General features: G+C 40.6%; 1 protein-coding gene across 1 annotated transcript; it reads right to left on the bottom strand.

The window, feature by feature from the left end:
- Window positions 1-1122: 1122 nt before the first annotated feature.
- fam174b (family with sequence similarity 174 member B) lies at window positions 1123-7512 on the bottom strand. Its single transcript, XM_063197490.1, has 3 exons — window positions 6960-7512; window positions 6302-6433; window positions 1123-4139 (listed from the first exon to the last, which is right to left on the bottom strand). The coding sequence occupies exons 1-3, from the start codon at window positions 7226-7228 to the stop codon at window positions 4136-4138; spliced, it is 405 nt and encodes a 134-aa protein (XP_063053560.1). The 5' UTR covers window positions 7229-7512; the 3' UTR covers window positions 1123-4135.
- Between the last annotated feature and the right edge of the window lie 7518 nt (window positions 7513-15030).

Genomic DNA, 15030 nt, shown 5'->3' with positions numbered 1-15030 from the left:
CAGAACAATAAAAACTCATAAACACTCAACTATGATTGAAAACAAGGTTCTCGTGAGCACTCGTACTACATAGTCTAAGCCAGGCCTTTGTTTTTTGTATGAACAATTTGTAAGAAATTATATCAACTTTGTTGCACAATTTCGTCATTGGGATTCTTGGGATGTAAATTCTTTTAGCAACTCTGACATCAAGTCTTGGCTCTGTCAGATATGTTAAATGTGAGAAAATGAAATCTGGGAAAGAATGTGGTCAACAGAATTTGGTTAGAATGATTTTACCCTCCCACTGGAATGTCAGGAAATGTTTCGCCAGAGCCAAACAAATGGCTTTGTTTTTGATATTTGTCTGTGATCAAACAGAGTTTGTCACTTGGTGTTCACCCCTTGAATTGTTTAGTGTTTGGCACTAAAACAAGCTCACTGGATCCAACTAAACTAATGGAAAAGAAAGGCCTGACATTGGGACTAGGTCTTACCAAGACAGCAGTAGTAGCAACTGCATCTTCTCTGGACCTCAAATAACTGGTTCAGCATCTGATGAATACATGTATACCCCTCTCTAAAACGATTTTCAGAACCAGGTACAAAGGCTTTTATATGTTGTAGGTGGTGGTCTTGTTTAAGAAAGGATATCCATGTTTTCTTTAACCAAAGCACACTATTTAAAGTGCCTTTTGTGTGTTTCAATTCCATATCTTCTTCATAACATTCTAAATTTAGTTTACTCTGCTCAATCTACTGAATCCATGGACCAGACTCTGTATCAGCTTTATAGATGTTATAAAACACAATCAAAACTCCAAAATCATTAAAATATCAGTAGGATGGGTCTCCTGCAGGTCTTCCCTAATAGCCCAAATACTGCCATCATGACAGGGGCTCCTCACCGACATTTCTACTTTAGATGCTCTGTTGTACTGCACTGCTCGAACATACATACTTTAAACTAAAACGTTTACCGTCACATACAAGCGTAATTCATTTTCCTCCATAATTTCAGTAAGTGTAGAGTAAAGTATGTAGTCTGAGTATATTGTCCATTCTTGTTGGTTATCACAGAACTCTAAGTAATATTTTCAGCCCAAAATTCAAAAAAATTATATTTTACATGATGCCACAACATTATGAATATCACTTTATTACAATCTTTATGAAAATCAAATTCTTAAATAATAGAAATACACATGCTTTAAAATTCCAGTTTTTAGTCATTGCATCATGTAGCACACTGATAGCTTTGTCTGAGCGTTATCAAAATGAATCTATGGCTAAGGGTGACTATATGATTAACAAAAATGTCCACATAAATTGAAGGTAACGTACACAAAAGGAACAAAGTGGCACATAATAACTATGTGACTTTTCACAGATGCTCATTTCAAGATTAAAGAAACAAAAAAAAATACAACAATCTTGATGGATTAACCAAAACAGATGTGGTATTCCACATGACAAGGTTTACATTACCATGAACACCAGCGGAGTGGATAGAAGAGCTCTTTTCCAAAACATTAAAAAAGACATTTAAGTGGCATGATTTTTTCCCCCCCATAAATTTAATAAATTGGTAGTTTGGGGCAGTTGGAAGTGTGTCAAGGTTGTTCCTGACCAAGTTCAAACAAAACAGTGATACAATGCAAAACGAAATCAAAATTCAGTTTGTGAAAATCGATAGATTCTGTTCTAGAAAAGAGGCCTTCATATTGGGGGAATGTTGAATCAGCAGATCTAAATGGAAATAAAAGTAAAACAAAATAGCAATAAAATATATATGTAAAATAGCATTCTGAAGAGTGCATTCTCAGTATGGGTTGATGATTCCAGTTACCATTAAAAGTAATTCTGAACACAGAGCTCTTACCGCTCATTTAGTAACTCTAAAATACAACACCTCATCTCTTCTAAACCAGAGCCCCTGAAAGACTATACCTCCCCCCCCCCCTCTACACCGACTGATAATGCAGCCTTTCATTTCAGTCAACACCATTATGTGCACTTCACTTGCCACACACTGGCCTGCTCTCCTCTCCTCTCCTCCCCTGCTCTGCTCTGCTCGCCACATGATTTCCGTTGCCTCTGTAAGCTGCATGAACTACACACCAGCAACATGCCACAGACATTAGCCATGGAGTATATCACAGAACACAACAACACAGAACATGACCGGAGATCTCCCAAGGCAGTGCCCACGGCACGAAGAAGACAAATGAGTGTGTGATTCGGCTCCCAATGTAGTCTGTCTGCACTGCCTGAGGTCTGGTACACACACACACACATACAGGCTGACTGACTCTGCGGTATTCCGTGGTATTGCATTACTGGTTAATCGTTGGCTCCAAGTTTTCATAGATTAAGGCTCTGCTGTTTTATCGGTCAGACAGATGCCCTTCCCATTTACCTGCTACTGTGTGTGTGTGTGTGTGTGTGTGTGTGTGTGTGTGTATGTATGTGTGTGTGCACATAAAACTCGAGTGATAAGATGACCTCTAACAGCAGCCTACAAACTGTCAAATACGTTACAGGGCAGGAACATATGAGGTCAGAACATCAACACAGCCAAAACACTGAACAAACACTTAAACATATTTGTAGTATACTGCATAGTGTTTTTGTCTAGTTCAAAACGACAACAGGATTTTAATAGCTTTTCTTTTTACTGCTTTGCTTCTTAAAAAGCAGGGCTGTAATTCCAAGTGTGTGGTCTGGTGACAACTTCAGGAAGTTTTACAACTCTATATAAAAGAATGTTCCACAATGATGGCATTCTAGAATTCCACATCAAACTCTGTGGACAACATTTTAGACACTTCTGTCACACCCATAGATTGTACATAACTAACTCACCCCTGGGCCTACAGACCTTTAATTCAAGTGCAAGCACTGATATTTTTGAACACACACTACTTTCATTTCCTACATCAATACCCAGTGAGATGTACCTCTACACCTACTTAGACTAAATGTTCCAAGGTCCATCACAATGCCACATACTTTGAATATCCCCATGACCCACCAACACCCTATGACTGGGGGGCGAACTGATATGCACAAATAGAACTAACTGAAGCCATGAGGCTGGTCTGGAGAGACTCGGGCCAAGGACAACAACTAAAGGTCACGTACAGTATGCGCGCACACAAAAAAAACAACTGTTTCCTATATTTACACGATCACTAAATATATTCTGAATATGTTTCATTTCTACAAAAAAAATTAAAGGACTTCACATGCCTCAGCAAGAAAATATATTAAATAGTGGTCTTTTCACATGTTCTCTCAATCATTTAAGAAAATAATGTAGCTATACACTTGTTTTGGTTTATGAGCTAAAGTTTCTTTACATAAACACATGGGAAATTCTGCTTCATTTCTTTTTATGTGTAGCCATGATCTCGAGAGCAGCCAGATGCAGGGACAGCCAGTCCACTGGTGACGTAGGAATGTCGGTTAGATGAGATTGTCAGTAGCAAAGACGATTAGATGCCAGCAGCTTCGTCCCCTGTGCTCCAGGTATGATCAGATTCAACCGGATCCAAGCAGTGCATTCCCCAAGAGCTTTTAAAGAAACATGGTATGCAACAGTCTCTGGTATTAATAGCATTGGCCCTTCCACTGATGAAGGAAGATCCTACTGTAGCGCTGGATATCAGATGGTGTGCATTAGTGGAGTATGTTTCACTTAAGGAAACAAACTGTCGTGCTGTCTTTGTTGGGACTACAGCAACTTCTCTTGTTATTTGAAATTCACAATCCCACAGGAGACTTGGGCATCATTTTGCTCTAGGCGAGAGAGAGAGAGAGAGTGAGTGAATGTGTTCCAAAAGGAATATTTATTGGAATGTCAACAGGGACGTGCTGAAGTGAGTAGAAGAGGGTCCTGCTCCCACGTAGCATATGTTGTTGGAACTGTGGAATGGGAAACATGCCGGGATGAGTTGACCTTCCTCCGATGTGGGGCTCACGACAGCGAGAGAGGACGGGAAATGATTCGATCGGAAGGCGGGGGGGCTGTATGGGTTGGGGTGGGGGGGGGGGGGGATTGGGGTGAGGGCTTGGGGTTCCTCACTTTTGCTGTGTCCCATGGAATTCAACACGTCGCATCATCAAACTGACTTCAAGCAGACATCCACCTCATTCACCTGGTGAAGAGAAGAGAAACACATCATGAAGAATATTAAAAGACTCCTTTTAAGACATTTGGTACGTTTACATGAGGCATTTAAATCCGATTTAACTCACTTTAAATCTCATTAAAACTTAATTCCACTTTAAAAACATCATGTAAACACTTACAGAACAGGATTTAAGTTTATTCCGATTTAAACTTAAGTCCGATTAAAGTGGGTGGTTTATTCCTCTTTTAAATCCGATTAAACACGTTCCTCTGTCATGTAACCTTTTAATCAGAATTACAATAAATCCGGTCGTTCCACGCATGCTCGTTGACCACACGATGGCGCCAAGAGCCCGTGCTCTTTGTCAGTGAGAAAAAGATGGCGGCACTTCCTGTTGATTTTCACATGAAAGTTTTGCTTAATTTAAAGTCCCTAAGCGACTATAAATGTTGTGGCTTCCATATATTGATGTAAAAGTGCCCCACGAAGTAATTAAGCACAACAAAGTTACTCCACATCACCCTTTCACCAGTTCGTTTTTCTAAGCTAGGAGGGTGCTAACTAGCATTTGAAAGAACCAGACCCAAAGGGGATTTTACCAGCCTTGAGTCCACTGAGGGAATTCATTTTCGGGCTGAAGATAAGCTTGTGTCCCAGTAGTTCCCCGGAGGTTTGGCGACCACGCCCCCACGCCTTATTTGGCTCACTCAGCACGTGCGTCCTCAGTCCAATCGCAATGCTTTATTTTCCCCAGACGTTTAATCGCATTTAAGTGAAATTGCCATGTATACACATCGCAAAATAACTCTTAATCCGATCTACTTAAATCCGATCTATTAGATCCGATTCAAAAACATCATGTACACGTAGCAATTGCCTACCAACGACACGTTTCAGTATAAGACACATTTTCCCTCTCAAAATGGTGACCCTCTTGACCAGAAATTCTTTCCAAAAGTCCAGCAATGACTGTGGTACAAAAGAACGGGTTTCAAAGCCACATGGGTTTAGGGTCACATTGTTGGGTTTGGCTGGAGAAACAAAACAGGCCATGCTGTTATGTTATGTTGCACACTTGTAACAGGATCAGGGCCTTTTGAAGGGAAAGTCTCTTGGACATTTAAGAACATTGTGAGGCAAGAAGAGGAAGAATATCATCACGCCAAGAACTTTTGTCTTTGGTCTCACTGTTAAAAAAACATAGGACATTCATTTCACTCCTCAAAAACACAAATACATAGATGGATCATTGCATCCATCCCCTGCCTGTAGCCACCCTTCCCATTATACACATCTTGTACACACACATCTTGTATGTACAAGTCAGGCACAATTTCCAGACCCTTCCAAATACTTGGAGCAGGCCATAACTCTGTGGTCAGGAAATGGGCCCCATGTCGAAGAACAATGGCAAAAGCGGAAGGGAGCAGTCGAGTACCGACATTCTTCAATACACTGTCTACAATGGAAAGGGTTTTGATTAGGGATGGCCACAACCACCATGCACAGGATCACACATGCTACAGTACAATATGATCGATGTCAGGCTTTTAACATGGCCATAACAATGTGCCTTTCCAAGCACACTCCCACAATAACACTAATGTCCTCCATCAATTGTCCCTAAATAGTGTTGACTGTAGACCACTACTCAATTCCACAAAAGGTTGTTGATATTTCAGATTACACATCCGCCCTCCTATATACCCTTCCTTCCTTTAATACCCTTCATCCTCCCTTCCTAAACACCCTTCCTCCTCTCTTCTTCAATACCTTTCCTCCTCTCTTTCTAAATACCCTTCCTCCTCCCTTTCTAAATACCCTTCCTACTACCTTCTGTGGCCCCTGTAGATGGGTTGGAGCTCTTTAGTGGTCAGACACGAGCCAGGGTTTGTTTCCGATGTACGAAACCAGACCTGCATAGTAAGGCACCGAAAGCCTTTTGTTTGTCTCATCTTTATATACAGTAAACAAAGCAGCAAACAACACACAGTGAGACTATGAACTGGACTGGACAGAGCAAGATAATGGCACTTCATCCCTGGGCTGTAACACAGGCTACATTTAATCTGCAGGCAAAATATGGAACATTCTCAGTGTTTATTACAGATGATATTTTGTACATAAATATACGCAGAGTAAGCCTATACAGAGCCATGTGGGGCTGAATCAGTAGGCTAACTCACCTATACTTGACATCAAAGAGAGTGGAGTCGTCTTCGTCCTCGTTTTCCTCGTTGAGAGGGGCCATCTCGACTCTCTCTGCCGGTGTAGTAATTATATCATACTTCCGAGTCTTTCTGATCTTCCTTCCAGATCTAAACAAAGAAAATAAGAGATGATTCAGGTGAATTGCTGACTAGTTTCCAACTCGACATGAGCGAGCCTGTCCCCCGGATTCTGTGGCAGAAACAGCTGGTGCAGAGGACGCAATTTGCCAGACGGAACAGATTTGTGGCCTTGCCGCTGTTCCATCTGTGCCCAAGTGGCCTTTTTCCTACAGACTCTCATAAGTTTTAGGGCAAATTATATATGACTCCGCACAACTTATTTGACATAACCTACATTTAGAGGGCCAGAGTGTCATCTTGTTGGCTAGCGGCTAGCGGCAGTGATGAAACAGACCCATCGGCGACCAAACAGCATTACAGACCAAAGTGAATAAATGGTGACGCAATTGCAATTAAGTTACAATTAAGCAATGGACCTTGTATAAGACTAACTTAACATGGAAAACTGTCACGCAATTCGGCATAAGTAGCCTAGGTCTTTCAACACGCTGGTGTTTGGAAACATTTCAAAAGCTTATCGTTAAATTTAAAGTTTACGCGTAATGCGACTCACCTGTACACTTTGAAAAGGAGGCACGTGATAAGCGAAGTGGTTAATACGCAGATAACTATGACAATGTTTTTAAGTGTTGGGAGATCTTTTAGGATGGATGAAATGCGTGATCCCACGGTGACATCCTCTGTGACATTATGCAAGGCTTTATTTTCATCAAGAGATGTTGAATTCAGCGGCGCGGCTGGAGCTTGAGTGTGGTGCAGCTCTCCTCGGACTCCACAGACGACCGCAATAAGGAGCGTTAAGCCAAAGCCATATGACAGCATCGTTGTCTTTCCTCGGGAGTCCGATTTTATACAAATGCGAGTTATGAGCTAAATAATTTCACCGACAGGAGTTGACAAATGAAGCGTTGATTTTCTTTCCCATAATGCGACGCAATACATGGTTAGTTGCGCATCTCGAAGCATCCATGCGAATGTTTCACTAGAGCAAATCCCATCTTCGTGTGTTCCAGTGAACGGCGTGGTGAGAACGAAATGTGTCACAAGCTTTCAGTGGCGCGTCCTCCAGATGACCAATGCGTTTGTGCGTCTGCTCCCCCTTCCTGGTTTTAATGGAATGCGCATCAGCTGGGGAAAAAGCGGATTATCTACAACCGGAACCGGAAAACTGTAGGCCTAAAGCCATTCACCAGGGGGTAGATGGGAGGGGCGTCATTAATAATAATAATACTAGGCCTAATAATAATTATAATATATATTATAATAATGTGTGAAAAAAAGCCCTACGCCATCCATGTGATGCCAGGCTGTAAGAAAAGATGGTTGCACCTGTAAGAAAAGATGGTTGCCAAGCATCAGATATTCAGTTTGTTCATGTGCCCTCATCAGCACCAGTCATCATCATCATCACCATCATCATGTTGGTAAAATAATTATCGTAACCATCATGCTGGTTGGAGAGAGAGAGAGAGAGAGAGAGAGAGAGAGAGAGAGAGAGAGAGAGAGAGAGAGAGAAGTATAAATGAAATAATGTCTGGCATCTTTAATGAAAATTTCAGTCTTAGATTGTTCTATCCAAAATAGCATATCATCTGCAGCGTTGGGCAAGTTACTCAAAAACTGTAATGCATTACTGATTACAAGGTACTGTCTTTTCAAAATAATCCTTAAACTACAATATTACTATATTTAAAATGTAAGGCATTACACTACTTTTGCATTACTTTAGTTACTTTCAGCAAAAGAGCTGTTGGTCTAAATATGGATGTGGCAATTTATTACATTGTAGCCTAAATCAAGCTCATGAGTCATGACTTTTCCACCTCCTATCCAGGAGGTGTTTTTGGCAGCATGCAGACTAAAAACTACCAAGTTCAGGAATAGCTTCTTTCTGACCCACCACACCTGAATACCACTAAAATCCAGGCCATTGTAATGCATTGTAAGTTATTTAGCATTGTAACTAAATAAATCTTACAGATTTTTGCCCTGTAATGCCTTACATTACTGCATTACAGCAAAAAGCAATGCATTACAGTAATAAATTACTTTTGTAATGCATTACTGCCCAACACTGATCATCTGCAACATTTAACATAGTGACCTCGTTTACATAGGAAGTTTAATTCCTAATGAACTCAATTTGATTCCGAATAAAAACGAATTCCGCTTTGAAAACATCATGTACAACCACCACTTCACAATTCAGAATTAAAGTTATTCACAATTAAATTTAATTCCAATGGTTTTATCCCATTGTTAATCCCGAATAGCTTTATTAATGTAGGCCTATACGTTCATTTTGCTTTAAAAATAATTCTGGTTGTTCCACACATGCGTGTCACTGCAAGGCAACGACGCAGACTCAGCGTGTGCATTCTCTGTCCAAAAGTTTTTCTGATCTCCATATTCGAAATTAAATTAAGTGTTTCATTTTAATATTCTTTTTTTAAAATGTGTGATAAATGAGGGTTTGTTTTTGTGTGTGACACAGAGCGTATTGACACTAGTGTTGATTTGTGTCAAATAAAGAATAGTGGATTCCAGTGGTGGTGTGCACAGTCTTTTTTTGGGAGGGGGTGGAGGGCAAAGGGGCAGGTGCTTTAGCATCACCTTGTCCCTATCTGTGTACGGCTATGATGAATTCTGCACACAGTGTGCTACTGCCCCTGGTTTTTGAGGACTGTTGGGGTGCCTGCCACAATTAACCTTTAAAGTTAAAGGTTTAGGGTGGGTTTTTGACAGTAAATAGAACTCAATGGTTCTATAACAATGCAAGATTCTAAAATTCCAAATTGTATTGAATGACGCCCAGAATTCTATAGAACGTGACGGTACACTTTTAAAGATTAAAGAGACTAGACCAGCGGGGTATTCCAAGAACATGTTAAGTCACCAACAGGAGGTGGTAATCATGGTAATAGATATACCTGCAGGCATCATTTAGTTAAGAAACTGAGGACTCCATGCTCTTCTATTAGATTATTTACTGTACCTCTACCACAAGGTTAACTCAACCTGGTTTACATGAAGCAGCTTTAGCCTCCTGAACTGCAGTAAGTTGTGCCATGTCCTTTTAGTGATTATGGTTTTTCGTTGCGACATCAAACAAGTTCTGTTATGAAGTGAAGCAGGTATACTACGACTACTGGATTCCAGGCCTATTTCATACAATCTCACCCGATGCAGCTTGGAATGCATTGAATTAGAGGAACAATTCACCTTATTTCAGGAAATTGCTTATCTGTAAGCCCTGATAAAATTTGAGTAGTATAGGGGAATCTTTGTTTACAGACTTGTGCGTAGACATCCCTGCCATGAAACCTTACATCTTGGCAACACAACCACCAATTTTACACTTCGCCAGAAATATCACATGGTGTAAAACATTAATATTGCTTGGTTATGGGGTGTTATGGCCTGAATTTATTTCACTAATTGAAGATTTGGCTTGAAATATGAAATATGTTAAGAGCAGTTGAGGTTTCCGTGAACGTCTTTCTAATCTTCACTGTGTTCAGATGATGAGACATTACATCAACTGAAACAAACAATGGTCTACTTTCAGAAAGTATTTGAGTTTGTGACTTATAAAAATAAACACCATAATCGTTTCCCATGTCCTTAAATTGGTAACACTTTAGAATAGTGTCCTATTCACAGCTTTATAAACACTTTATTAACACTTGATAACAATTAACATTTAACAAAGTATTTACAAATGTTTGTAAATGAGTAATAACCAAACTATGACTGCACAGTGGAGTGGGAATCAACTTCTACTATGTGAGTTTTATGTAGTTTCATGCCGTGGTCTTTAGAGGAGAAACTTCCAGGACCGCTGCGACTGTGCTGTGTCAGCATAGTATTTCTAGCCCATTTATAAACATTTGTAAACATTTTGTTGAGAATTAGTTCATTAATTATAAAGTGTTTATAAAGCTGTGAATAGGATGTTATTCTAAAGTGTTACCCTTAAATTAGTCTACATGAGTGTCACCAGCTGTAGAAAGCCCTAAACATTCCTAAATTCATTGCCATTGATTTTTGCCATTTATTTGATGATTTTCATTCTCTATAGGCTATGGCTGTACCGGCGGCACAACACAGTGTGATAGGTTGCAAGCTCTATAGGAAACTAGCTATTTAGTTAGCTTGTTTGATAATGTGATGGAGTGACCATCACTAGGGTGGGTGTGTTCATCGGAAGCATACCCATTGTATTTTGAGCCGTAATTCCATATGAGGGACCCCTTGGATTGGTGACTCCGGTGTAAGGGACCCCATGATGCGTGAAGCATGATGGGGCACACTGGATGGGAGAAGCATGATAGGCAGTTCTGACTATCATGCCAACAAGCCTGGCTCTTTTGGTGTCGCGGTCAGAGCCCCAGTTTACTACCCTAGAAGGTCCAAATTTGAGTTCCAACTGGGCAACTCTACTCCCCCTTTGCTACCGATAATTTAAAGATAGATCAATCCAATTTATTCCACAATTGTCATAAAAGTGAGCTGTTAGATCAAATAGATGTTTAGTCTTGTCAGGAGAGCTGTGTAACCGACAACATAACAATGAACTACTAAATCCTCCTGCATATGTGTAAAAACTATGTAAAGCTATGTAAAATGTGCTGGTTCTTGCCAACCAATATCAAATGGAACGTGAAAAGTGTAAACAATGATGTCAGACAAGGAGTCTCCTATACATAGATTTTTTTATCTCTTTGCAATGCCTAGTTTGATAAGCAATATTAATGGAAGTCTATGGTACCAAATAAAACATCATCAAATGTGGGCCTACTTAAAAAGCATTTTGAAAAGTGAAAAGTGAAAGTGAAAACCCATTGGGAAACTCCAACTCCCATTGTCATTGTGACACAGCACTCCACAGCACACAAGTGAACACTGCACACTGCACACAACGAAATTGCATTTATGCCTCACCCGTGCAAGGGGGCAGCCCTCAGTGGCGCCCCATGGGGAGCAGTGCGGTGGGACGGTACCATGCTCAGGGTACCTCAGTCATGGAGGAGGATGGGGGAGAGCACTGGTTGATTACTCCCCCCACCAACCTGGCGGGTCGGGAGTCGAAACGGCAACCTCTGGGATGCAAGTCTGACACCCTAACCGCTCACCTATTACTGCCCTAAAAAATGTAGGCCTATGTCAAATTCCCCAGAGTGCAAAACGGCTGTTTAATTCCGTCCAGTGATCACTTGTGGCTTAATGCCAATGGTACCATTGTGTTAATGTCGTGCTAATAATGTCAAGTTAAGTACTGAACATTGATATTTCATGAGTAATACTTGGAAATACTGAAAAGATGTGAACATTGAAAAGGGAAACAGTTTAATCTGTCTGATGTCAAGCACATTTAATGTGTTTTCTCGTGCTTTACCATGACCATCACTTCTACAGTCATAGAAAGGTCAGTGCTGCAACACATTACATTTGCATTTGTATCAAGGGTTACATACAGGGATTACTGGAATTACCAGGATTTTGTCACATGAATAGAAATACTATGAAGTATGCAGTGAAATTAGAGTTGCCTACTGTACTCTGTTCTCTCTCTCTCTCTCTCTCTCTCTCTCTCTCTCTCTCTCTCTCTCTCTCTCTCTCTCTCTCGCTCTCTGTGTGTTTGTGTGTGTGTGTGTGTGGGGGGGTTGTGCTTAGTGCCAAAGTGCTTAGTGATTTGTGGAACAATGCAAATGTTTCCATGATTTGATATGAGGTGTGTCATACACTGGGTCCAGTATTGGTCTGGGCTCAATTGAATAACCTCACAGAATGTCAAAGGTTAATACTGCCTGAATTCCCTATCCTCTTTGAGTTCTTTTCAAACTGGCACTATTGTCTTGGCCTGGTTTTACCATTTCCTCGTTCTTAACCAGGTAGGCCTATACAGAGACGGTCCATTATGAAATAGAATTAAAAGAAACTTTGGGCCTTCATGCAATGGGTGGTTTTGGGATCAAACATGGTACCTTTGGCACCCCTTACAGGCTGTAAGTGGATTTACCCAAATAACCAAACCAGACTAGGGATAGTGTGCTGTGCACACAGTGTGTTTGCTCAACTATGCACTCTCTGGGTAAGTTCAACCGATAAAACATTTAGCTATGGTTCACTACGGTATCCTGATTAAATTACTTGAATGGGCACAACATAGCAAAACATTCTGCAACAGACCTTCCAGTTGCGACTATTTGGTAGGCATGTTTAACCAATTATCCAATTGTGACTATGATTTCTCAGCATTGGATGGACCTCAATTCTAGTCTAGATTGTCACTGGCTCCATTCTGGGGAAAATATGAAATTTAAGAGATAGCTAGACCGGTTGCGAAATGTAGTGCAGTCTTACAGGAAGTATGGGCAGGCTCAAGAGGTGAAGGGGTATTGTTTTGGGGTTATTGTGTTGGCAACAATATGCAAAAAAACCCTGATTGCTGAGAAAAAAACAAAAAAAAACAAAGTAAAGGTCAAAGATCAAAATTATGTTTGCCCTTAAGCATTACAAAAGGTCTGATCATCTCAACATCAAAATGCCTCTTTTCATGTTTATGATATAATAACATCCATTGCAATAACATAAATAGAAAAATATAAAATGGCAGACTGGGACTGTGCTTGTTGTGGCTGGCACTAGCCTATGCTCCTATGGTTTTATGGTTCATGCTGTAATCCGAGGGCTCATTTTATTATTATTAATGAAACTTAATTCATTGTATTATTATTATTATTATTATTATATTTTATTATTAAATTATTATAATATTATGTTATTATTGTTAAACGTAAATGTCCCATGAGGAAGATATCCCTTGCCTTCTTCAACGTTTCCAGACACAAGTAGTGTCAAATACACCCCCAACTTATATTATAGCGATTGGAGACCAAGATACCATATTTGAAACCAAGTTAAAGATGACATGCAGATACAAACGTCAGATCACCACTCAGGGACATACACATAAATGTGACAAGAAAAGACAATCACTCTCTGCAGAGCTCTAAGCTGAGTAAACTGAGAAAAAATTATATAGTCCAACCTAAGTTTTGGGTAGATTATTGACATATCTGTATGATAATGTGCTATATAATGTTTTTGATTGATTGATTGATTGATTGATTGATTGATTGATGTGGCAGTTTTGTCACTTTATATTACCACATATTTTGCAGATCAATCATTTCATTTAACTTCATATGATATTAACATCATAGTAACTCATTTTCAACAATGCCGTCACTGCCTTTTTGCTTAGTAGAAACTGATGGTAATGGATAGTGGTAGATATTCATAAATAAAAGCTTGTGAACAGGCAACTCAAATTTTAATAATGAACACATAAAAATTGAACACTTGGGACCTGTTTGACTTTACAGTCATCTGTCAGAGGGGGGCACTATAACAGTTGGAATGCAAGCAGCCAGCACTGCTGCCTATTTTGGGCAGGCCTATTCTCAAGCCTGGAGGACATGTATGGACACAAGTACACACCAGGCTGCACTGAACGCCAGACGGCGTAGTCTGCACTTTTAGCAGATACACTGCAGGGAACTGGCTGTTGGTGGGAGTAAGCTACTACTTTGACTATACTGTCTGGTGAACAGGGGGGTATAGTAATTAGCTGGTTCAGTAGTAAACCAGATTAAGTTAACCTTGCGGTAGAGGTAAATAATCTAATAGAAGAGCCCGGAGTCCTCATTTTCTTAACTAAATGATGCCTGCAGGTATATCTATTAGCAGGTTTACCACTTCCTGTGTAACTAAGCCTGGTTTATCACTTCACTTTTTTATACACTGTATACATGAATATGTTATGGCATCCTTGTTTTATGAAAGATTTGGAGGCATAAACCAACAGAAAGCACAATGTCATTTGAGCATATTTAACCAACAGAAAGCACAATGTCCTTTGAGTATATATCAATCTCAACTCTTAGTGAAATGTAAACACACGCACAAGCAACACCAGTAACAGTTGCAGTGCTAATGGCAACTGTTGAAGTGGCATTTGTCCAGCAGCGTCGGTTAACAATGAGTTCAGTTCAGACAGACTGCGTCATGTTTTTCACACACAGGTTCTTCCTGCCGGTGCAGTTGCCAGCGTGGCAGAAAAGGACTGTGGGGGAGGGACAGGAGGACTGATCGAGCTGCAGTTGCTAGGATACCAGCTATGGTATGTGGACAGGCATGGCTGCTGACAAGTTAGAGTTGGCCCGGGACAAAATCATCGGAAAGGGCCCCCCTTCCAGTGCATACAGTACAATGTAACAGGGACACAATGTTGGGCCCTCCCTCGCCCGGGGCCCGGGACAACCAACCCGTTTGTTTCCCCTATTGGCGGGCCTGCGGACAGAGCCTGGTGCGTGAGCCGTCCTGGTCTTGAGTGCAATGCAGTGGATGTACTTATCTCCTTAGACTCTCGCTATGACTCTTTTCAAAAGCGAACATGTGCTGTGGCTCAACACAGCTCTATAGGAACAGTTGTGTCTGTTTGTCAGCCCTGACATGCAGATATTGGTGCCCACCATCAGTGCTCTTGCACTCCTATACGTTTAATACTGTATCATTGCATAGGCTACATAGTCCCACAAAGAAAATGCCTAGGTGGT

This window comes from Engraulis encrasicolus, chromosome 4 (assembly GCF_034702125.1).
Source record: "Engraulis encrasicolus isolate BLACKSEA-1 chromosome 4, IST_EnEncr_1.0, whole genome shotgun sequence".
Classification (NCBI taxonomy): Eukaryota; Metazoa; Chordata; class Actinopteri; order Clupeiformes; family Engraulidae; genus Engraulis; species Engraulis encrasicolus.
The sequence above is the reverse complement of the archived record's forward strand: the minus strand, read 5'-3'. Positions and strand labels throughout refer to the sequence as shown.